At 42.5% G+C, this 23019-nt stretch overlaps 1 protein-coding gene across 2 annotated transcripts; it reads left to right on the top strand.

The window, feature by feature from the left end:
* The first annotated feature begins 8259 nt into the window (after positions 1-8259).
* LOC133387006 (small integral membrane protein 15) lies at positions 8260-15250 on the top strand. Of its 2 annotated transcripts, XM_061630893.1 has the most exons (3): positions 8262-8597; positions 11529-11607; positions 13505-15250. In XM_061630893.1, the coding sequence occupies exon 3, from the start codon at positions 13533-13535 to the stop codon at positions 13758-13760; it is 228 nt and encodes a 75-aa protein (XP_061486877.1). In that variant the 5' UTR covers positions 8262-8597; positions 11529-11607; positions 13505-13532; the 3' UTR covers positions 13761-15250. The 2 variants fall into 2 exon arrangements, with proteins under 2 accessions (XP_061486878.1, XP_061486877.1); XM_061630894.1 differs by lacking the exon at positions 11529-11607 and having other exon boundaries at positions 8260-8597.
* Positions 15251-23019: the final 7769 nt, after the last annotated feature.

Raw genomic sequence — 23019 nt, 5'->3', positions numbered from 1 at the left:
GGTCATGAATTGGTGATCTCATTTGGTATTTTTAATGAGTTGATGTGTTTTTAATAAGATTAGTTATATGATTCTGATTTTTTGTATAGGTCTGGTGGATCAGGCCAATGGCCCATCTAGTCTATGGCCTATCTTGTTCTCACAGTGACCAACCAGATTCCTATGGGAAGTCTGAAAGCAGAACCGGAGTGCAACTGCGCTCTCCCCACTTGTGATTCCCAGCAACTGGTATCCAGAGGCATTCACTGCCTCTCCCCTGACAGTATAGGTAGATTTACATGTTTTGTGTTTAATTACTGATGGAAGTCACCTTGAAACTTATTTTGTGTAGGCATCCAACAAATTTTTAAAAAATCAAATCTAATGAGCAGTGGCGTACCTAGCATATTTGACACCCAGGGCGGATAATTTTTTAACACCCCCCTCCTCTATACGACAAAAACTTCCTCCAAGTTCCTGCAGAAAAAAGCACAACCATTTATTCAATATCTTTTTATATCTACCAATATTTTTTATATCTACCTAACAGTTTGAACTTTGATCCTTTAGTTGCAGTCTGATATAATAATATTTTATGTAAATCATTGTCCAGTAACTAATAAGTGAATTGTAATAAAAACCGAAACATCTGCAAAAGGTACAATTTAGCTAACTACTAAATCGTACCACTGATGCAATGTTTTATTTTCTTGATTTGTTCTTTAGTTTTAAAACAAACAATTAACAATGAAAAAAGAATAAATTTCAGTTTTAAAGATATTATTCAAATTCAGTAAAATATTTCATGTAACACAGAAGTAGACTGCCACTGGCTGTGGGGGCTCCACAGAAGCCGAGCAGGAGGCCCTCAGCGTATCTGCTGGTCGAGGCAGGCTGCAGGAGGAGCCCTTTGCTATGCCACCCAGTCAGAAGAATGTTATCTTATACTGAGTCAGACCATTGGTCCACCTCACTCAGGATTGTCTCCACTGACTGGCAAAAGCCCTCCAGAATAAAATTATTATTATTACTTTTATTTATTTATTTCTTGCATTTATATCCCACCTTTTCTCCAAGGAGGGAGCTCAAGGTGGCGTACATGGTTCTATTCCGCCTCGTTTAATCCCCACAACAACCCTGTGAGGTAGGTTTGGCTGAGAGATTGTGAATAGCCCAAGGTCACCCAGTGAGCTGAGTGGCGATTTGAACCCTGGTCTCCCAGGTCCTGGTCCAGCACTCTAACAAGTACACCACACTGGCTCTCCATGGGGAAGGGGATAACTATGTGTGCTACCCTGAGCTCCTTGGAGGAAAAATGGGATATAAACGTAATGTAATGTAAGTGTAATAATAAAAAATATTCTTTTATGTAAGCCGCTTACAGGTTTTTGTTGACTAAGGGATATATAGATCTTGTGGACGGGGCCAGTCTCCAACACTGGCCTTGGCTCCGTCACCTCACTCACACAACACCACAGATTCTGTTTTACTTACTTCTGCCCCTCCTGCACCCCCATTTTCTGCAGGCTTGTTCACATATTGCACTAAACCCAGGCACAAGCTGTCTCTGCACATGTGCAAACGCTGGTGTGAAAGAGGGCACGCTTGTTGATTTTGGATTCACAGACTGTGTACTTGTTGAGCTTTGTGTGTATGTTATGTGCCTTCAAGTCGATTATGACTTATGGGGCCCTATGAATCAGTGACCTCCAAGAGCATCTGTCATAAACTCCCTGTTCAGATCTTGTAAGTTCAGGTCTGTGGCTTCCTTTATGGAATCAATCCATCTCTTGTTTGGTCTTCCTCTTTTTCTACTCCCTTCTATTTTTCCCAGCATTATCGTTTTTTCTAGTGAATCATGTCTTCTCATGATGTGTCCAAAGTATGATAATCTCAGTTTCATCCTTTTAGATTCTAGCGATAGTTCTAGTTTAATTTGTTCTAACACCCATTTTTTTGTCTTTTTCATAAGAACATAAGAAGAGCCTGCTGGATCAGGCCAGTGGCCCATCTAGTCCAGCATCCTGTTTTCACAGTGGCCAACCAGGTGCCTTGGGGAAGCCCGCAAGCAGGACCCGAGTGCAAGAACACTCTCCCCTCCTGAGGCTTCCGGCAACTGGTTTTCAGAAGCATGCTGCCTCTGACTAGGGTGGCACTGCACAGCCATCACGGCTAGTAGCCATTGATAGCCCTGTCCTCCATGAATTTGTCTAATCTTCTTTTAAAGCTGTCCAAGCTGGTGGCCATTACTGCATCTTGTGGGAGCAAATTCCATAGTTTAACTATGCGCTGAGTAAAGAAGTACTTCCTTTTGTCTGTCCTGAATCTTCCAACATTCAGCTTCTTTGAATGTCCACGAGTTCTAGTATTATGAGAGAGGGAGAAGAACTTTTCTCTATCCACTTTCTCAATGCCATGCATAATTTTATACACTTCTATCATGTCTCCTCTGACCCGCCTTTTCTCTAAACTAAAAAGCCCCAAATGCTGCAACCTTTCCTCGTAAGGGAGTCGCTCCATCCCCTTGATCCTTCTGGTTGCCCTCTTCTGAACCTTTTCCAACTCTATAATATCCTTTTTGAGATGAGGCGACCAGAACTGTACACAGTATTCCAAATGCGGCCGCACCATAGATTTATACAACGGCATTATGATATCGGCTGTTTTATTTTCAATACCTTTCCTAATTCTCCCTAGCATGGAATTTGCCTTTTTCACAGCTGCCGCACACTGGGTCGACATTTTCATCGTGCTGTCCACTACAACTCCGAGGTCTCTCTCCTGGTCGGTCACCGCCAGTTCAGACCCCATGAGCGTATATGTGAAATTAAGATTTTTTGCTCCAATATGCATAATTTTACACTTGTTTATATTGAATTGCATTTGCCATTTTTCCGCCCATTCACTCAGTTTGGAGAGGTCTTTTTGGAGCTCTTTGCAATCCCTTTTTGTTTTAACAACCCTGAACAATTTAGTGTCGTCAGCAAACTTGGCCACTTCACTGCTCACTCCTAATTCTAGGTCATTAATGAACAAGTTGAAAAGTACAGGTCCCAATATCAATCCTTGAGGGACTCCACTTTCTACAGCCCTCCACTGGGAGAACTGTCCGTTTATTCCTACTCTCTGCTTTCTGCTTCTTAACCAATCCCTTATCCACAAGAGGACCTCTCCTCTTATTCCATGACTGCTAAGCTTCCTCAGAAGTCTTTAGTGAGGTACCTTGTCAAACGCTTTTTGAAAGTCTTAAGTACACTATGTCCACTGGATCACCTCTATCTATATGCTTGTTGACACTCTCAAAGAATTCTAGTAGGTTACTGAGACAGGACTTTCCCTTGCAGAAGCCATGCTGGCTCTGCTTCAGCAAGGCTTGTTCTTCTATGTGCTTAGTTAATCTAGCTTTAATAATACTTTCTACCAGTTTTCCAGGGACAGAAGTTAAGCTAACTGGCCTGTAATTTCCGGGATCCCCTCTGGATCCCTTTTTGAAGATTGGCGTTACATTTGCCACTTTCCAGTCCTCAGGCACGGAGGAGGACCCGAGGGACAAGTTACATATTTTAGTTAGCAGATCAGCAATTTCACATTTGAGTTCTTTGAGAACTCTCGGGTGGATGCCATCTGGGCCTGGTGATTTGTCAGTTTTTATATTGTCCATTAAGCCTAGAACTTCCTCTCTCGTTACCACTATTTGTCTCAGTTCCTCAGAATCCCTTCCTGCAAATGTTAGTTCAGGTTCAGGGATCTGCCCTATATCTTCCACTGTGAAGACAGATGCAAAAAATTCATTTAGCTTCTCTGCAATCTCCTTATCGTTCTTTAGTACACCTTCGACTCCCTTATCATCCAAGGGTCCAATCGCCTCCCTAGGTGGTCTCCTGCTTTGAATATATTTATAGAATTTTTTGTTGTTGGTTTTTATGTTCTTAGCAATGTGCTCCTCAAATTCTTTTTTAGCATCCCTTATTGTCTTCTTGCATTTCTTTTGCCAGAGTTTGTGTCCTTTTTTATTTTCTTCATTCGGACAAGACTTCCATTTTCTGAAGGAAGACTTTTTGCCTCTAAGAGCTTCCTTGACTTTGCTCGTTAACCATGGTGGCATCTTCTTGGCCCTGGCGGTACCTTTTCTGATCTGTGGTATGCACTCCAGTTGAGCTTCTAATATAGTGTTTTTAAACAACTTCCAAGCATTTTCAAGTGATGTGACCCTCTGGACTTTGCTTTTCAGCTTTCTTTTTACCAATCCCCTCATTTTTGTGAAGTTTCCTCTCTTGAAGTCAAAAGTGACTGTGTTGGATTTTCTTGGCAATTGGCCATTTACATGTATGTTTAATAGCACTATGGTCACTGCTCCCAATTGGTTCAACAACACTTACATCTCGCACCAGGTCCCGGTCCCCACTGAGGATTAAGTCCAGGGTTGCCGTCCCTCTGGTCGATTCCATGACCAACTGGTCTAGGGAATAGTCATTTAGAATACCTAGAAATTTTGCTTCTTTGTCATGACTGGAACACATATGCGGCCAGTCTATGTCTGGGTAGTTGAAGTCACCCATTACTACCACATTTCCTAGTTTGGATGCTTCCTCAGTTTCATATCTCATCTCAAGATCTCCCTGAGTATTTTGATCAGGGGGACGATAGATCATTCCCAGAATTAAATCCCTCCTGGGGCATGGTATCACCACCCACAACGATTCTGTGGAGGAGTCCGCCTCTTTTGGGGTTTCCAGCTTGCTGGATTCAACGCCTTCTTTCACGTATAGAGCGACTCCGCCACCAATACGTCCTTCCCTGTCCTTCCGATATAGTTTATATCCAGGGATAACCATATCCCACTGGTTTTCTCCATTCCACCAGGTCTCTGTTATGTTGACTATATCAATGCTCTCCTCTAAGACCAAGCACTCCAGTTCTCCCATCTTGGTTCGGAGGCTCCTAGCATTGGCGTAGAGGCACTTGTAAGCAGTGTCTCTCTTCAAGTGTCTTTGGCACTTGTGGTTTGGCCTGTGGTAATTTTGCCCTTCTGAATTTATATCCTGTGCCTCTGCTCTCACAATGCCTACTTCTAGGCCTACCCCTTTTAAAATTTCATCATTTCTTTGGTCTTTATCCCAGGGGGAGGTTTATTCCGAACCGGACCTTCCTCAGCTCCTGTCGGGTTTCCCCCCTCAGTCAGTTTAAAAGCTGCTCTGCCACCTTTTTAATTTTAAGTGCCAGCAGTCTGGTTCCATTCTGGTTCAAGTGGAGCCCGTCCCTTTTGTACAGGCCCGGCTTGTCCCAAAATGTTCCCCAGTGCCTAACAAATACAAACCCTTCCACACGACACCATCGTCTCATCCACACATTGAGATTGCTAAGCTGTGCCTGTCTGGCTGGTCCTGAGCGTGGAACCGGTAGCATTTCAGAGAAAGCCACCTTGGAGGTCCTGGCTTTCAGCATCCTACCTAGCAACCTAAATTTTGCTTCCAGGACCTCATGGCTGCATTTCCCCATGTCGTTGGTGCCAACGTGCACCACGACCACTGACTCCTTCCCAGCACTGTCTACCACACTATCTAAACGACGGCCGATATCCGCAACCTTCGCACCAGGCAGGCAAAACACCTTGCGGTCTACACGCCCATCACACACCCCACTGTCTATGTTCCTAATGATCGAATCACCCACTACAAGGATCCCTCCACCCCCTGGAGATATATCCTCGGCATGAGAGGATAGCTGCTCATCCCCCAAGGAATGGGTCCCTTCTAAGGGATCGTTTCCCTCTTCCTCAGCTGGATGCTGTCTTTCCGAGACTGTCGTTCTCCATGATAGCAGAAGAGCTATCATCGTTGGAGTGGGACACAGCTATAACGTCCCTGAAGGCCTCCTCCACACACCTCTCTGCCTCTCTCAGCTTTTCCAGGTCCGCCACCTTGGCCTCAAGGAAATGAAGTCGCTCCCGCAGAGCCAGGAGCTCATTGCACCGACAGCACACCCACGACTTCTGTCCAACAGGCAGATAGTTGTACATGCTGCAGGCGGTGTAAAACACTGGAAAGCCCCCACACCCCTGCTGGCTTCTTACCTGCATAATTTTGTTTAAGGTTTATTACGTCAATGGGTTGGAGACTGCGGTTTAGTTGAGGTTAGGGAACGGACGGGCAGAGTGGGGGGCCCTGGCCTCCTCGCCCTGCTGCCGAACTCGCTCTGCGGCTTAACTCGCCTTGACGCTTTGTCACCTGGGGCTCCCTCTAGCTCGTGGAGCTGGCTACGATATCTGCAAAGCTCTCCTCCAACACCACATTTCAGATAAGATGATTTTTCTCTTATCCACTTTTTTCCAACCACGGCTTCCCCTAAAGAATCCCGCAATGTGTAGTTTGCAAGGGGAACTGAGGGTTGTTAGGAGACCCCTATTCCCCTCACGAGTGGCAAAGAAAAACACCAAAAGCACTTTAAAACATATTAAAACAACAAATTAGGATCCTAAAATGGAGGAAGAGCCTCCTGAAGAAGGTAATTTCTTCTTGCAGGGAACATTCCCTCCAAACTGCTATGTAAAGCTTCGCAGTTTGGCTTCTATTGGCTTAAAAAAAACAGGCACAGGGCCTAAAATATAATCTCCTGGTTTATTAATGTAAAAATGGTTTACTGTTTTATTCCAGTGCCAGGATGTATTTATTATCAACACATTTTTGGGGGGGGGGAAGAGAAGGTTGTGAATGGCCACTGCTAATAATGTAATTTTCACTGTCTGTACTTTTTGGCATTTCATCTCCACCAGACTTCACAGTCTACAATTCCTATTCCCCCCCCTCCATATATACCTGCCATTTAGAAATAGATGTCATGCATTTGATAAAGTGGACTTTAAGCCACAAAAGTTTATGCTATACAAAAATTGTTAGCCTGTCAGGAGCTCAGGCTGGACCTTTGGCCTGGTTGAGCCTTCTCATTTTTATCCATGAAATCTTCACTGGCTGACCATGTTGTGTAGGGCTGATGGGAGCTGGAGTCCCAACATCTGAAGGGCACCCAGTTGCCTACCTCTGCATCCATCCACACAAAAGCCAAAGGTCTAAGAGGTATAACCCCAGAAGACAGTGATTGTTCTGTACACTGATACAAGAATGATAGGGAAAGGTGCAGATGTTCCCCATTTGGTGTTGCACCCTTTTTTGAATCTATATTTTTAAAATGTTTTTCTTTTGAAATGGGCTATCTCCTTATCTCCAGTACTGGGGGGATAGCTCAATTTTGTAAGTTAAAAAAAAGTTTTCCAATGCAGCCCCCCTTCTTTACTAATATAACTCCTGCTAGGGATCTGTCAGTTTTGTTTCCCATTTTTTCCATCTTAAATTTAGTTCTCCACATTTCTGCACAAATTTGTTATTTTTTTAAAAAATGGGGGGCAGAACCATTTGTTCACTAACCTCCCACCTTCAAACACACACACACACAAGGACACACACTCTCTCTCACACCCACACCCATGGAGACTCACAGCGCAGGCACCCCCAAACACACACCCACATGAAGCATCCCAATCCCCTCCTCACACAGGGATACAGACACACACAAGGACTCTCTCGCAGCATGCACACACACACACACAGATTCACAGACCAGGCACCCTCAAACACACACACACACCAGGCAGCCCAATCCCCACACACATGCATGGGGAGACTCACAGACCAGGCACCCCCAAACACCCCCACACACATGTGGATAGACACACAGGGACATTCACTCTCTCTCACACACAGACATGGAAACTCACAGCCCAGGCACCCCCAAATACGCATGCACACAGGAACTCACAAACACTCCCTCAGCCCTCACAAACCCTACCAGCCTGCCCCTCTGCTGCCCTGCCTCAGCCACTGACCAGCCTTCTGTTTCTCCCGGCCTGGAGCAAAGCCACTACCCTGTCTAGGCCACATGAGCTGTCTCCTGCCTTTTCCCAGCCTTGGGCCCGGCACAGTCAGCCTTCCTTCTGCCCGTCCCCTGCCTTGAGCCCAGTGTGGCTGCAGTTCGTAAAGCTCAATCCTCCCAGCCAGCAACCTGCAACCCTGCTGGAGAAAAGAGCCTGCGGCCGATTATGAGCTCCGTTGAACAGCAAGGAAGAAGGTTGCCCCCTGGTGCTCTGTCCTGGAATATATTGTGTTTGAATGGCGAGAAAATAAACGGAAGTGTGTTTGTCAGCAGCCGGAAATGAAATGACGACCAGGACAGCTCAAGTGGGCGGCGTAGGGGAGGATCCAAACAAAAAAAAGAACAGAAACGTTTACACGCGCTGAAGTGGATGCGGTTTTTCAAGGAAAATCCTGTTTTTAACCGCATCCATTAAACCCGGTGTTAAAAGCAAAAGCAATACAATACACGCGCTTTTTTGAAAACGTCGAGTAAACGGTCCAAATTTAAACGATCTCCATTTTGGACCAGATTTTCTTCCCGCGTCTTTAGACGATGGCGTGATTTACTCTTCACATTTCCTACCTCTGGCGGTCGGGCTCCGTTACCAACCTTTCTAGCCGACTGTTTCCTCTATGATCGCCCACGGATACAAGCGGGAGTCGGAGGGATAAGCGGCCTTCCTTCCGTCCCTTCCTGCTTCCGGTTGATGGGTGAGCGAATCCTTTAGTCCTCAGCTGGGGCTTCCACTGGGCGGGGGTGGCCGGGAGGGGGATGCTGCCTTAAACTTTGAGGGGGAATGGCAGGAAAAAGGCCTCTCGTGGCTGAGGAGACTTCGCGGGGGAGGAGGAAGGGCGGGCTCCGGGCAAGAGGTGTCCCGCAAGCGACCACCCTCCTTCTCCTCGTAAATCTGCTCATTTCATGTTGCATATTCTTTTCTTCTTTTTTTGAGGGGCTATCTTCAGACTCCTGCTGCTTCAGCACCAGGGAGTTGTTCCCTAAAAGAGTGGATTATATGACAGTCTTTCAGAGTCTTGTTTTCCCCTCGTGCACTTCTGCCAACTTCTTTTGCTTCGCACACCTTCCCCCCTAATCACGCCCTCCCCGCCGAACCTCTTTGGGTGGGGCAATTGCCCCGCAGATAAAAATTAAACAGGTGTACCAGTCTGCCTATCACTCGGCTGTTGCCAAAGAGCGTCAGGGGCGGCGGCAGGGGGACGGATGGTTTAAAAGTAACTGGGAGACATACTTGTGTTTTTAAGCAGAAATTCATTAGATGCAGGAATAAAGAGCCAGTGTTTCCTAGTGGTTAGAGTGTCAGACTGGGACCTGGGAGACCAAGGTTCAAATCCCCCCTGGCCATGAAGCTCTCTGGGTGACTTTGGGCAGTCAAGGTCTCTCAGCTTAACCTAACTCACAAAGTTGTTGTGAGGATCAAATGAAGAGAACTATGTACAGCACCTTGATCTCCTTGGAGGAAAGGTGGGATATAAATTTAATAGTAATAAAAAGTCTCATTCTTGATGTGCATGCATTGGAACTGAGATTTATGTGTTGGTTCTAATCTCATTTATCTATTGGGCTTGTGCTGTCTTGGTGTATTCTAATGTCTGTAAAGTCTAACTATGTTGTCACCATTCTATGAGATTTTAAGTGGTCTAGGTAAAAGTATTACCGTCCAATTACTTTTGGACTTTTTTTCCCTAATAGAACAATACGAGTACCTCCAATTGTTGATGTGCATCTAAGAAAAATGATGGCAACCCTGATTTTAGGGATATATTCTGTGGCAACCCTAGCTCCAAAGCAGTGCAAAAGTATTTAAAGTATTATTACTATTATTTATTTATTTATTTTGTATCCCGCCCTTCCTCCCAGCAGGAGCCCAGGGTGGCAAACAAGGCACCAAAAACACTTTAAAACATCACAAAAACAAATCCCAAAACACATTAAGACAAAACAATGTTAAAAACATTTAAAATGTCCTAACCCCACCACATTTACACATCTGGCATAACTGCTAGTCTTGGTTTTAAACTTGCAGTCACTCTCTTGAGTTATAGCTCATTTATCCCCACTTACCTCAAGACATATCTTTAAAGAGGAGGGAAAAAAATACTCTTCGGGCCGCTTGATAGAGTAGGGCCAGGTGTTGGAGTCATTTTTACATATCAAACGATTTAGAGCATTATGTTTGCTTCATGCTTCTCTAGAGCAGTCTTACGTGAAACTAGATTTAAGTTGCAATCCTAAACATACTTACCTGGAGGAAAACCCTGTTCAGTGCTGAGTAAGTCAACACTGTGGGTAGGACTTCTGAATAAATATACATAGGATTGTGCTGCTAGTCCTTGAGGATTCAGAAGCAGTTCTGAGTATGCTCAGATGGTTATGTTGTTTACATTAATGCCTCCTACCGTTTTGAACAGAAATAGCTGGGTAGCAAGTTCTTCTCAAATGCAGAATCGACTTCTTAGAACAGAATACAACATAGTATGCTTAAATGAAGTGCATGCTAGGACCAAGAAAGGGTATTTCAGGTGTACATCCATCTCTCATTCTGATAATGGTAATTATTGCTGAAAAGTGAAGGCTATGTCTATGAAGAGGAGCTGGACTTTAGTAATAGAACTAGTTTTCCATACAAATATGCTCCAGAGGCAGTCATGTGGAATTGTGTGATGCATGGACTGGCCTTAGGCATACATGCAATTGGAGACAGAACTGAGAGTTAAAAAGCCACTGTGCATTACAACCCTACGAGCTGTAAGAGTTCTAGTAGCCATTTAGCCCAGTTAGTTGCCTAGGTACAAGCTCTTCTTTTCACAAAATATCTCTTAACAGTTGCCCTTTCAGGCTTTCTTTTCCAGAAAAAGAAAAGCCAATTTCCATATATCTTTTCCGTAAGAAAATGGAAATGGACTGCCTTCATGTTGATTCCTACTTATGGCGACCTTATGAACAGGGTTTTAATGGAAGCAGTATTCAGAGATGGTTTACCATTGCCTGCCTCTCAGACTAGCCCAAGGTCACCTAGTGAGGTTCATGGCTATGTGGGGATTCAAACCCTGGTCTCCCAGGTCCTAGTCCAACACTCTAACCACTGCGCCACATTAGCTATTTCCTTCAGAAGTTATCATAAATGTTTTGCCTAAAACAGCTACCATTTAAGCATTGCTTCTTGCACTAGCGTTAGTGGATGCAGAGCTCCCTCTTTATTCTTGCATCTTGATTTCAGTAAGTGAGATTTCAAAATATGAGACATTTGTGCAGGGAAAGTGCCACAAAAAAGGATAGGGAAGGGAAACTGGCTTTCCAGATGCTCTTGGACTCCAACTGCCGTCAGCCTGAGCCAGGGATGGGAGTTGTAGTCCAGCACCCTCTGAAGGGCCACAGGTTTCCCATCCCTGGCTTAAAGCCTGATGAATGTTTCCAAAGTGCCTATTTGTATTCCCTGTGCTTTGGCCCCCATGCCCTGCTGGTGATAACAGGATCAGAGGGGAGTTCCTATTTCAGTTCCCCATCTTTCTCAAGCTTTGTGTGGACCTTTACATCTGCACCTTTAACACATGCAAGTATGTAGTTTGGATTGTTCTATATTGCTCTGCAACTTTAATAATTGGAAATTACTTTACCTTCTTAAGGTTATTTCCTTTAGTTCTGTATGACAGCAGTGTCCAGTCTTGTTGTGTATAGTTAAACTGGAGCTTCTTAACCTCTTGGGTAAGTGTGCTTTCTTTGGTGATATGCTGTGTGAATATGAATTGTAAAAAATAGTTGATTTGGTGGATTCCTGGGATCCCAGTGAAAGAACTTTAGATGATGATGTGATCACAGCAGGAGATGAATTTATTTATTTATTAAATTTATATCCCAAGCTTCCTCCCAGTAGGAGCCCAGGACGGCAAACAAAAACACTTTAAAGCATCTTAAAAACAGACTTTAAAATATATTAAAACAAAACATCTTTAAACATCTTTTTAAAAAAGCTTTAAAAATATGTTAAAAAACGTTTCCAACAGACGCAGACTAGGATAAGGTCTCTACTTAAAAGGCTTGTTGAAAGAGGAAGGTCTTCAGTAAGTGCTGAAAGATAACAGAGATGGTGCCTGTCTAATATTTAAGAGGAGGGAATTCCAGAGGGTAGGTGCCACTACACTAAAGGTCTGCTTCCTATGTTGTGCAGAAAAGACCTCCTGATAAGATGGTATCTGCAGGCCTTCACCTGCAGAATGTAGTGATCAACTGGGTATATTGATCTTTCAAGTATCCTGGTCCCAAGCTGTATAGGGCTTTGTACACCAAAACCAGAATCTTGAACTTGGCCTGATAGCTAATGTGCAAAGCCATTCTCTGTATGTGGAAGAGGGAGATACAGCAGGCTAGAATTCAAGCAAAAGACACTTGAGTTTGAGTACAAGGTGCTTTTTGGCTCATCTTGCAGAAGTGTTGAGAGAAAAATGAATCAAAAGATGATCTGCTTCTGTAATCTCTTGCACAAGCAGAAACATGAGAATGGCTGTACCACTGCAAGAATTATTGCAGTGGAACACTGCTCATGTCTGTCTTCCTTTGACTTGCAGTTTCTTGGGTCCAGCTCATAACACATTCTAATCTGGACAAGGTATTGATCAAAGACCCTGATTGGCTGTTGTGTCCTGAATACAGACGTGTTCCCATTTGTATCAGTAGGACTGTGAAAACCACACAACACATGTGAATGTACCACTGATTTGAGGGAGGCATGTCCAAATAATTGTGTGAAGGTCTGGGACGTTCATCTCCTTGAAATGAATTGAGCGTCTGACCTGAAAAGGACTGTTAGCTACTCTGTTTTCAGCGTAGCATCTATTTTCTCCCTTTTTTGTGGGAACAATCCCTTACCTGAGCGACTGGCTTAATACAAGGAATGATCAGCACAGGATTGTACCATTTCTCCTGTAATTTGAGTGGATCTTTGCCTCTTTAGGATGCTGTGCTGAAGGAACAGCTGTAATCCCATCTACCCTTTGCCCCATAGCATGGCACAAATGCTCTTATGTCACTAATTAGTAGCGGATACCATAGTACAACTACCAGCTGCTATGCCTGAAGTCAGGTTGACCTTGAAATCCTTAAAACTTCACCTGTATACTGCTAAGAAATAATTATCTCTAGGTTCTCTTTAATGCATCACTAATTGGGCTATCACCCAGCTTCAATAAATGTTACTCAGCTAAACAACTGGTTAAATTTTTATGCAAGGAAAAAAAGAGTAGTTCTAAAGAAGAAAGCTTTCTTTGAGATGATGCAGGCATCACAGCAGGCTTGATCTTAGATGGCGTGCCTTTTTTAAAAAGGCTTTTTTGCCACTTGCAGTTTTTGTAATCTAAAGTTGCATTACATTTTTTAAAAAATTAATCTGCTGACCAATTTATTGGACAGTACTTCAGTGATTAAAATGTATTTAACCAATTAATCAACAAAATGATGCAGCCCTAATATGCAGTAAATATTTCCTATAGCAAATTGTACAAATCGATCTAGCTTTGAATTCCTTTCCCAATCATGGACAAATAGTTCAATGGCTGTTCTCTATTAAGTGCAACTAACGGTATCATTGATTTTTCTTTTCCTTTAGAATTTTCCCCAATTAGGTGGCAGAAAAGATGTTTAATAATATTAAATCCTGGGCTGAATATATTGTGGAATGGGCTGCAAAGGATCCTTATGGATTTCTTACAACAGTGATCCTAGCTCTAACACCTCTATTCTTAGCAAGTGCGGTACTATCATGGAAACTGGCAAAAATGATTGAAGCCAGAGAGCGAGAGCAAAAAAAGAAACAGAAGCGCCAAGAAAATATTGCTAAAGCTAAACGAACAAAGAAGGACTAAGATGCCAATCCTACTGGACAGAACTTTTCTCAGCAAGGCACTGTTTTTACATTTGTATCTTTGTGTTGTAATCTTTAACGGAGATGGATAAAATTGACAATTCCTGAAATCGCTTGTTCTTTTTAATTTGTGTTAGTCTGTGGTCATTAATTTTAATAGCTTTTTAAGAAGCTTTGTCCTGGGACTTATTTTCTAATTTAGGGTATATTTGTAAGCTACAATACATGTCTAAAATGTATTTTTAAAATTATTATTTCATTGATTGAAAACCTAACTACTTATGATTTTATAGCATGGAAATGTACTGATTATTTTCTACACACTTTTCTACTATAGACTTACAAGATAGCTTCTTTCTACTACAACTTTCATTATAAAAGTCAGTATTTTCACCTTGCATTGATCAACTGGTTTGTTGGAACTTGTACCACCTCCGCTATGGAATCTTATGTGGTAGTTAATATTTGTTCAGAACAGGATGCCTGACCTTTCCGCTGAGTGCAAGTGGCAGTAGCTTTTATCTACAGGATACCTTGGGGAAAATGTGAAATATGACTGTCTGGTCTATCTAGGACCAATAATTGGGAATAATGACTTTGACAATGAAAGTACTATTATGCGAACAAATGGGATTATTAGGTGCAGACTCATTCTGTTTACACAAAGAATTATGTATTAGGGAAAGTGGCAGATGTATACAGTGCTGCTGTTTAAGTAAACTTACAGCTGAGAACACTAGGTGTTCTATTGAACTTTGAGGGTAGAAAGTGAAGGGAGTACCTCCTAACTGAAATCGCTAGACTTGGATCTTATTTACAAGCATCAGTCCTATGGGCCAGCGAAGGTGGCCCACAGTATGTTTCTCATAGGCAATGCAATACTGCAGCTATGTAAAAGCTGGCTTCTGCAATAACTTATACCCAGTCCTTCCTCAGGGCCACAACAGCTTTGTATTGTATCACACCTGTCCAAAGGAGAGAGTCAAGAGCATGGACCTAATGCTACTGCATTGAGATCCTGGATTACCATGGGTTAATAGTATCCTGCCACAAGTTGTGACGCTGCTTTGGTGAAATAGCCATTGTACCTTATCTTGAGCAATGGTTTCCTGGTGTACATGGGAAGCTGCTTTATACTGAGTCCAACCAGTTGCCCATTTATCTCAGTATTGTGTCTAGGATTTCAGAAATGGAACATTCCCAGTCCTACCTGTGACCTGCCTGCAAGGCAGATGCTGCCTCTGCGATACGGCCCTTCCTCAGTGTAAGGGCTGGTAAGATTAGGAAGTCGATAGCTTCATCTAGTGAAAGTTGCTATTATCTCTAAATGCATTAGAAAAATTGCCAAGTATAATTTGTGTATTTTTTTAATTGCTCAGGCCATGCCCACTCTATTGTGAATATTGCATATTGCTTGTGGCATGGTTAAATGACAGAACAGCATTAATCTTATTTAAATTTCTACTTTAAATAAATGATACTTTAAAATTGGCTTTGTTAATTTGTAAATCTATTGAAGCTTCTTTACAATGAGAAAAGTGTCTAATTGTTGTGTATGCATATATAAGTTATCTGAAACAGTTAATTTGGTTAGCTTCTGGCTCCTTATCAGGATGTACATGGACACACATAATTAGGTAGAAACATGACTGACAAATCTAACAGCACTATCTTGACAGTTTATTGCAGGCAACCAAATACAGGTTTTAGCCAAATTAACACTTATGTACAGAAGTAATATCTAAAACCAGCACTATCTTAGTTTTGTTTTTTAAAACATGTCTTTAGTCTACTTCCATGAGAAGATTTATCACTCGTGAGAAAGTTTAGTAAAGGAGAAGCGGTGAACTCATGTACAGCTCATGCTGGTTTGTCTCAGTAAAAGCTTTACAGATGTTAAGACTTCATTAGTTGAGCACATGGGAAATATTTTTTTGCGCATTCCTACTAAGATCAATTTGAAAGTATTGACTGTTGCATAATACATCAGTTTAATTTAAGTGATCATACCAACACTAAATTTTCAAGCTGAAATGAATAGGAAATGCCTCAGAATGAATTTTAGATGGCAGAAGTTTAATCACATCTTATATCTTGGTGTGAACAGCATTGCTTCTATTTGTAGAAAATCAATCCCACTAGTAATACACAGGAAGCTATAGTGCATGGAATCTATCATTTCTAAAAATGCTGTTGAACTTTCAAATGTATATGTTTATTGTAGGCATAATATAGTTGGATGATAAGAAAATAATTTTGAACCCTGTAGCTTGTTAACATAATTATTCATCTAATTCCTGATGTATTACAATTGGCCTCTTATTTATTACGGGCACTGTCTTGAGGAGGCATCCAGGATCCAGGCTGAAAAGTGTTTGCTGTACTGACTGGATCGTCTGAGGGCTCATTCTTTCCATAGTGAGGGGAGGATGCATGGCCTTTAATCTGAGTTTGAAGTGGTTCTGCCACAAGTCCCTCTTCATATTCTTTAGCCTGCAGGAGTCTGTCCTTTTCATAAATATCTTCAATCTTCTTCTTTTTTTCTTCTTCATATTTCTCATTCGTAAACACTTCCTGTGAAAAATGTAATAATGCACTTAAGTGACGGAAAGAAACTGGTGAGAATGAAATTGACCTAAGTCTGATTGACTTAGTTTATTTTTTAAAGCAGGACTCAAAATCCATCCACCCCAGAATACTTATTATTTATTTATTTTATTTAATTTAATTTATATACTGCCCTAAGCCCGAAGGCTCTCTGGGCGGTGTACATAAAAGATAAAACAAGCACAGTGTATAATACAATAAATACAATAAATCAAGAACCAAAAACAAACAAACAATAAAAGAACCAAACGTCCAAAATACAAGATAATAGTGAAATACTGTTAAAATACACTTTAAAATGCCTGGGAGTATAAAAAGGTTTTCACCTGGCGCCGAAAAGATAGTAGCGTCGGCGCCAGGCGCACCTCATCAGGAAAACTGTTCCACAGTTCGGGGGCCACCACTGAAAAGGCCCTAGTTCTAGTCACCACCCTCCGAGCTTCTCGATGGGATGGCACTCGGAGGAGGGCCTTAGATGTTGAGCGCAGTGTACGGGTAGGTTCATATTGGGAGAGGCGTTCCACCAGGTATTGCGGTCCCATGCCGTGTAGGGCTTTATAGGTCAAAACCAGCACTTTGAATCTAGCCCGGAAACAAATAGGAAGCCAGTGCAGACGGGCCAGAACAGGTGTTATATGAGCGGACCTTCTGGTCCGCGTCAGCAATCTGGCCGCTGCATTCTGGACTAGCTGTAGTTTCCAAACAGTCTTCAAGGGCAGCCCAACATAGAGCGCATTGCAGTAGTCCAATCTAGAAGTTACCAGAGCATGAACAACTGAGGCGAGGTCGTCACTGTCCAGATAGGGACGTAGCTGGGCTACCAATCGAAGATGGTAAAAAGCATTCCGTGCCACCGAGGCCACCTGGGCCTCAAGAGACAAGGAAGGATCGAAAAGAACTCCCAAGCTACGAACCTGTTCCTTCAAGGGGAGTGTAACCCCATCAAGAACAGGATGAACATCCACCATCTGGGCAGAGAAGGCACTCACCAACAGCGTCTCAGTCTTGTCTGGATTGAGCTTCAGTCTGTTAGCTCCCATCCAGTCCATTATCGCAGCCAGGCAACGGTTTAGCACGTTAACAGCCTCACCTGAAGAAGATGAAAAGGAGAAATAGAGCTGCGTGTCATCAGCGTACTGATGACAACGCACTCCAAAACTCCTGATGACCGCACCCAGCGGCTTCATGTAGATGTTAAAAAATATCCACAGTGTTTTAATAGAATGGGTCTATCAAAGCCTAATATTTATATACACACAAAATGCTTTTCCTATATGAATATCACACAAATAAAAAATCCTATGAAACAAAATGAAAGTTCATGAGATAAGCTACTATCCTGAACACATTTGCCTTCAGCTCAGGGTTTGTATACAACTCTGTATATAGATAAAACAACATAAAACTTACAGTTTTATGTATGACTGTTTCACTTAATTGCGGTTCTTGTGGCTTCACACCCAATAAAGGCACAGCAAATCACTAAGCTTTTAATATAGTGGCTAGGTTTTATGAGCATATAAGCGACAAGTATTAAAAATTCTTGTAATATAGATATCAGCTCTACAATTTGATTTTTATGCAAGGCCAACAACATAGAAAGAGCCAGACTACAATGGAATTTAGATATTTCAGCAGAGAGAACAGATGTAAAAGCTAGTACAAAGCAGCGATAATGATCCCACTGGAACAGAGAGAGATTAATTGCTCATGATCTGGTTAATCGACTAATGCAGTGTCCCTTGGCATCATGCTGAGATGAAGAGAGTAAACAATATGAAAGGATCTAAAAGCACCGAAGGGTCTGGCAATGAGAGTACTGTGTGGTGTTTATATATATGAGAAATAGCAGTGTACTATAGAATGTGGCTTCATACCTATCACAGTGCTTCATATCTATCACATCATTCCATTGGGACCATTTAATAATCAAGGGGCTAAAAACTAGTATGACTGTCTATAATGCTTTCCACCCAAAATCAGACAAAATACTAAAGTTTTTCTGAGGTAGAGGATGTGCCCTCTGTTCCATGTGAGAAATTACAAGAAAGGTTTGAAGGGTTTACTTAACGGAAATAACTACAGCAATGCTTTAGCACTGGTGTGTTCAAGAACTTCCCTTGCAATACTTTTAACACTCTTAAAATCAGCAGTACCCATTTTCGGGTGAGCGGAGTAGGGAACAGGCTGAAGCAATAATCACTTAAGACCATTGTGATGTTCCTGCTTATATTGGAAATATGGTAAGTGCTGTTTATATAGAAGACATATGGTAAGTGGAGTGAAAGAGGAGGGGGGTGTACATGAGCAGTAGAATGCTGGATGATTGGCTGAGCGTTTGAATGGCTGGGAGTATAAATGGAAGAATGATAGTTGAATCAAGGTGGTGAATCTGGGAGGTTGTGGTTGAGGTGGTGTCTTTGAGAGGTTGAGAGAGAGGTTGGAGGTTTGGAGCTGGTGGTGTTGAGAGTGAGTCGGAGTTCTGAGGCAATTCGCAAAAAGTCTAGTACCTAACAGAATATAGATGAAACCATACGCTTGTGAAACATTCCTTAAGTAATCTTGTTATTTCTGATATTTAATAAATACTTATTTGGTTTACCAAAGGCCTGATCCTTGGCTGGGGGATATACAGACCAGAAGGGAGGGCAAGGTAATTACCAAGGCTGAACAGAAACTCTATCTAATAGTGGTGAAGGGAGAGATTGTAACAAGTCAAGTATCCAGAGCAACCCAGAGTTGTATGCTTTAAATATAAAGATACAAGGGGGTTGGGAACAGCATAGGCACACAGTCACAAAGTAACAAGCTACAGAGAGACTTACGCAAAGTCTCTGGGAGTTTGGGTTACAGAAAGTGACTGGTGGTGCTGCCCTGCAGTGGGATCTAGTGAGATCTGTGCTAGAGCGGAGTGAGAAACCATATAAAGGACGGTCCTGACTGGTGGTGTCCCTGGTGGTGCCTAGTGAAAGGCAGTAGCCACAAGCAGGTGGGAACCTGACAGGGGGAGCCAAAGGTGGGATCGTCACAACCATCTATTTGAGTTCATGAATACCGCAAGATCTGAACTCAGGATTTCTTGGACTACAGCTCCCATTCTTAAGGGCTACAAAGGGTTTCAAGGAAGTCTCCCTTCCAGGGACTGATCAGGCCCAAATCTGCTAGGATTCTCCACCTGTGGCTCCACATTTGTCTTCCTAATATATGCACTGTTGCAAACAGATCAATGAACTACTGTACAAAGAAAACATTTACTGCAAAGTTTTACCAAAAGAAGAGTGGAAAATGCTGACTTCACACCAATTCAGTTTGTAACCCAGAAGTTTGCTGAGATAGACGCATGGGGGGAAGAAGTAGGGTATCACATAACTTCACAAAGACACAGAGCAAGGGGGAGATGGCCATGGATAATCAAGCGACTATTTGCCAAATATAAGCTCAAAAGGAAACCAAATTCCCATATCAAAATAAAATTGAGATTGCAGAGTAATGAATCTCCATTATCATAGTGTAATACACCTAACGCTGTCTCTAATGCTAGCTGAAAACAATTCAATTGACTTCAATTAACTTCCTAATTTTTTGGCATACAAAGGTCAGAGGCCCCTAAGGAATACAGATACATGCAGCAGAGGCTTCTCTTGCCAGATGTTTGGACTGGGGGAGGGGGAGATGACATTGATCAGGTAGTCAGAGGAATAGTGCGTACCCACAGAGGCTCCTGGATGGGTTTGAATCCACACATAGCCATAAAGCTCACTGGGTGACCTTGGGCCAGTCACTGCCTCTAAGCCTCGTGAAAACCCTATTCAGAGGGTAGCCATAAGTCGGAATCGACTTGAAGGCAGTACATTTACATTTATTATATATAGTTCTACAGAGTCTTATGGGAAAAGTTGGTTTGTAGGTGGGTTTTCCTTTGGATAAGCGTTCTTAAAAGCAGGTGAGACTTTGAATTGGCCAACTTTTTTCATCTGGTAATCTCTCCTGATTTACAAAGTAATGCTACTCTTCCCTCCCACCCCCAAAATCAGTGAAAATTATGTGAATGTAAATATACCCCTCATAACTGTACCCAGTAGGATGAGGGTAGGGAGCTGGTTAGCATTCTAAGGAACATTACAGAAAATGAGACAGGAGGAATTGGGATGATCCATTACAGCCTTAACATGAGGAATATTAAGTTGCAGGTGCATCTTGGTTGTCCACATTTAGCGACAGGCACACTACCTGTGGGAGAGTAAACTACAACCAGATGCTACCGCAATGAGGTGGGGGCCACTTTCATGAGACCACTTTCCACTTTGCTCCAGTAATGACTGGCTGGAGGAATCCTCATTTCCCCTCACCACGTGGTTCCTTGAGCAAATTGTTACTGCTAGCATTGTGAGAGGCAGCTATGCTTAACCAATTCCTAGATTAATACAATAATATGTGAACTGGCTGTTAGTGATTTTGGTGGTGAAAGAAGAAATCATACCGATTATACAAAATGCATTATGTCCACCTGATTTACTCTCCTCTGCACCAAGTTGTTGGGAAATGCAGCACTGTCATGTCACAGCTGGGAGAATTCCTCATCGGAGGATGACCCAGGTGCCTTGGCAGTACACCAAGCCCTGGGTCAGGCACAATCTGTAGCGAGGGGGCAGAATCCTCAGATGAGGCCAGGGAGGGGCCATCCACACCCCAGGTGAGTTCAGCCTCTGATGGCAAGGCTGATGGATTCTCAAGACCAAGGGAGAATCAGCGCCTCAAATGCCAGACAGAAACCCACCCAACTGCAGGCAACGACTGCGCAGGAATCAAGGTTATCTTGGGCGTAAGACCTGTGAAGAAGAACTGGTTTTGCCTCATAAGATGGTTCCATGGCAATGAATTGTGGGGAAAATATCTTGCCTGGATGAGGGCCTCTAGTAGGCTGTGAGACAGTTTTCACAGCCAAATTGAGTAAATTAAGCAGACAGTGTGAAAACCTGCGGGTCAGCTTCAGGCTGGTACCTTAAGGCCACAGGCCTAGGAAGAGTTGAGAAACCATGCGTCCGTTAAGTGTGAAAGCCCTAGAAAATTCTATAATCAGTAAGCCTCCTTATTGACTAATTAAACCTTGGCTGTTCCTGGGCTTTTTCTCATAAAAGTAGAACAAGAGTTTTGCCTCATGCCTGCTGTTGCCTGCTGTTGGGGATTCATCTTGATGACCCATCTTCCTAAGGCCTGGATATCTATTGCATCATTCCATTGGAACCATTTAATAATCAAGGGGCTATGGTCGACGGTATCGAAAGCTGCTGAGAGATCAAGAATAATCAACAGAGTCACACTCCCCCTGTCTCTCTCCTGACAGAGATCATCATACAAGGCGACCAAGGCTGTCATGATGGCTATTATTGCCTCTAGTATCGGAGGCAGTATGCCTCTGAATACCAGTTGCTGGGGATCACAAGCGGGAGAATTCTGTGTCCTGCTTATGGGCAGAATTTCCATATCCATCTGGCTGGCCATTATGACAACAGAATGCTGGACTAGATAGGCCTTTGGTCTGTCCAGCAGGACTTTTTGTATGTTCTCTGATGTTCTCATTGAAATAAGCTAAATGCCATCTGGTGAGTTAAACTTTAGTAAAAAATATTCTGGTTCTTTAAGACTGGAGATAGTGGTGTTTTTTAAAAGCAAACTCTAAGTTGCATTTTAATGTGAAATTGAATTCATTTGTAAGTTCCTTTAGCTACTGTGGGAAGTCTGAAAGTGGCTCGGAATAGAAAATATAGTAAATAACTGCTTTTAATTTCTAATGTACTGTGTGTTTGCTATGCAATAATAAAAACTAAATAGCTTCTGAATTGCACAGTTGGATACAAGGTGAAATGTTAAAAAGAAGAAACTTTTTGTGACAGCTCCTGTCTTCGTTCAAACTATTTCTAGCATTTCCATAATTATCTGTTTTGACAGCCTCCTTGTCAAGGGAGGAAAATGTACTTCAGTGAGCAGTAATAAGCATAAGGTTTAAATTATTATTCTCCCCCCCTCCCTAAAGAGAATAATTATATTGAAAATTACATTATGTTTAGTCACTGCAGTGCATACCAGCCTTCCTTATTTGATCATAAGAACATTATTTATCTCAGAAGTGGCGTGATGAAAACTAACTTCAGTCATGGAAGCTCATTTTCATAGAATTCCAATTCACTATCACCAAACTGAGATGTGATTTAGAAGTATTTTGTTGGTTGATACTTGGCGTGCAGGCTAGATTTTTGATTGTCTGCTTTTTAAATTCAGTCAAGCTTAGGGGCAGGCTGCAACATGTCGGCTGATTGATTGATTAGACTAATCAATTAAACTAACCAAAAATTACTCCTGGTTAATCAAACAGCAGCTTTTGAAATTTTTATGTTATTTTCAGTACAAGCACATGCCAAAACTGCAGGTGGTAGATGACATCTTGGAAGAGACATTCACACAGGAAAGGATCGTCTAAGAACAGGAAATGGGTGTTCAGTAGGAGAATAAAGGAGATTTCCATTTATTAAATGCAACCCTATTGTCTCCTCCACCCAAGGTTGATGGCTTGCAGGAGTTAGGGTCTCTACCATGGTGGGGGTGCAAAAGGCTTTGGCCAGCAACTCTCCTGGTAGTGGTAGCAAGTGGAAAGC

This window comes from Rhineura floridana, chromosome 6, assembly GCF_030035675.1.
Source record: "Rhineura floridana isolate rRhiFlo1 chromosome 6, rRhiFlo1.hap2, whole genome shotgun sequence".
NCBI classification, from domain to species: domain Eukaryota; kingdom Metazoa; phylum Chordata; class Lepidosauria; order Squamata; family Rhineuridae; genus Rhineura; species Rhineura floridana.
Note: the sequence above shows the minus strand (reverse complement) of the source record. Positions and strands in the feature narration are given on the sequence as shown.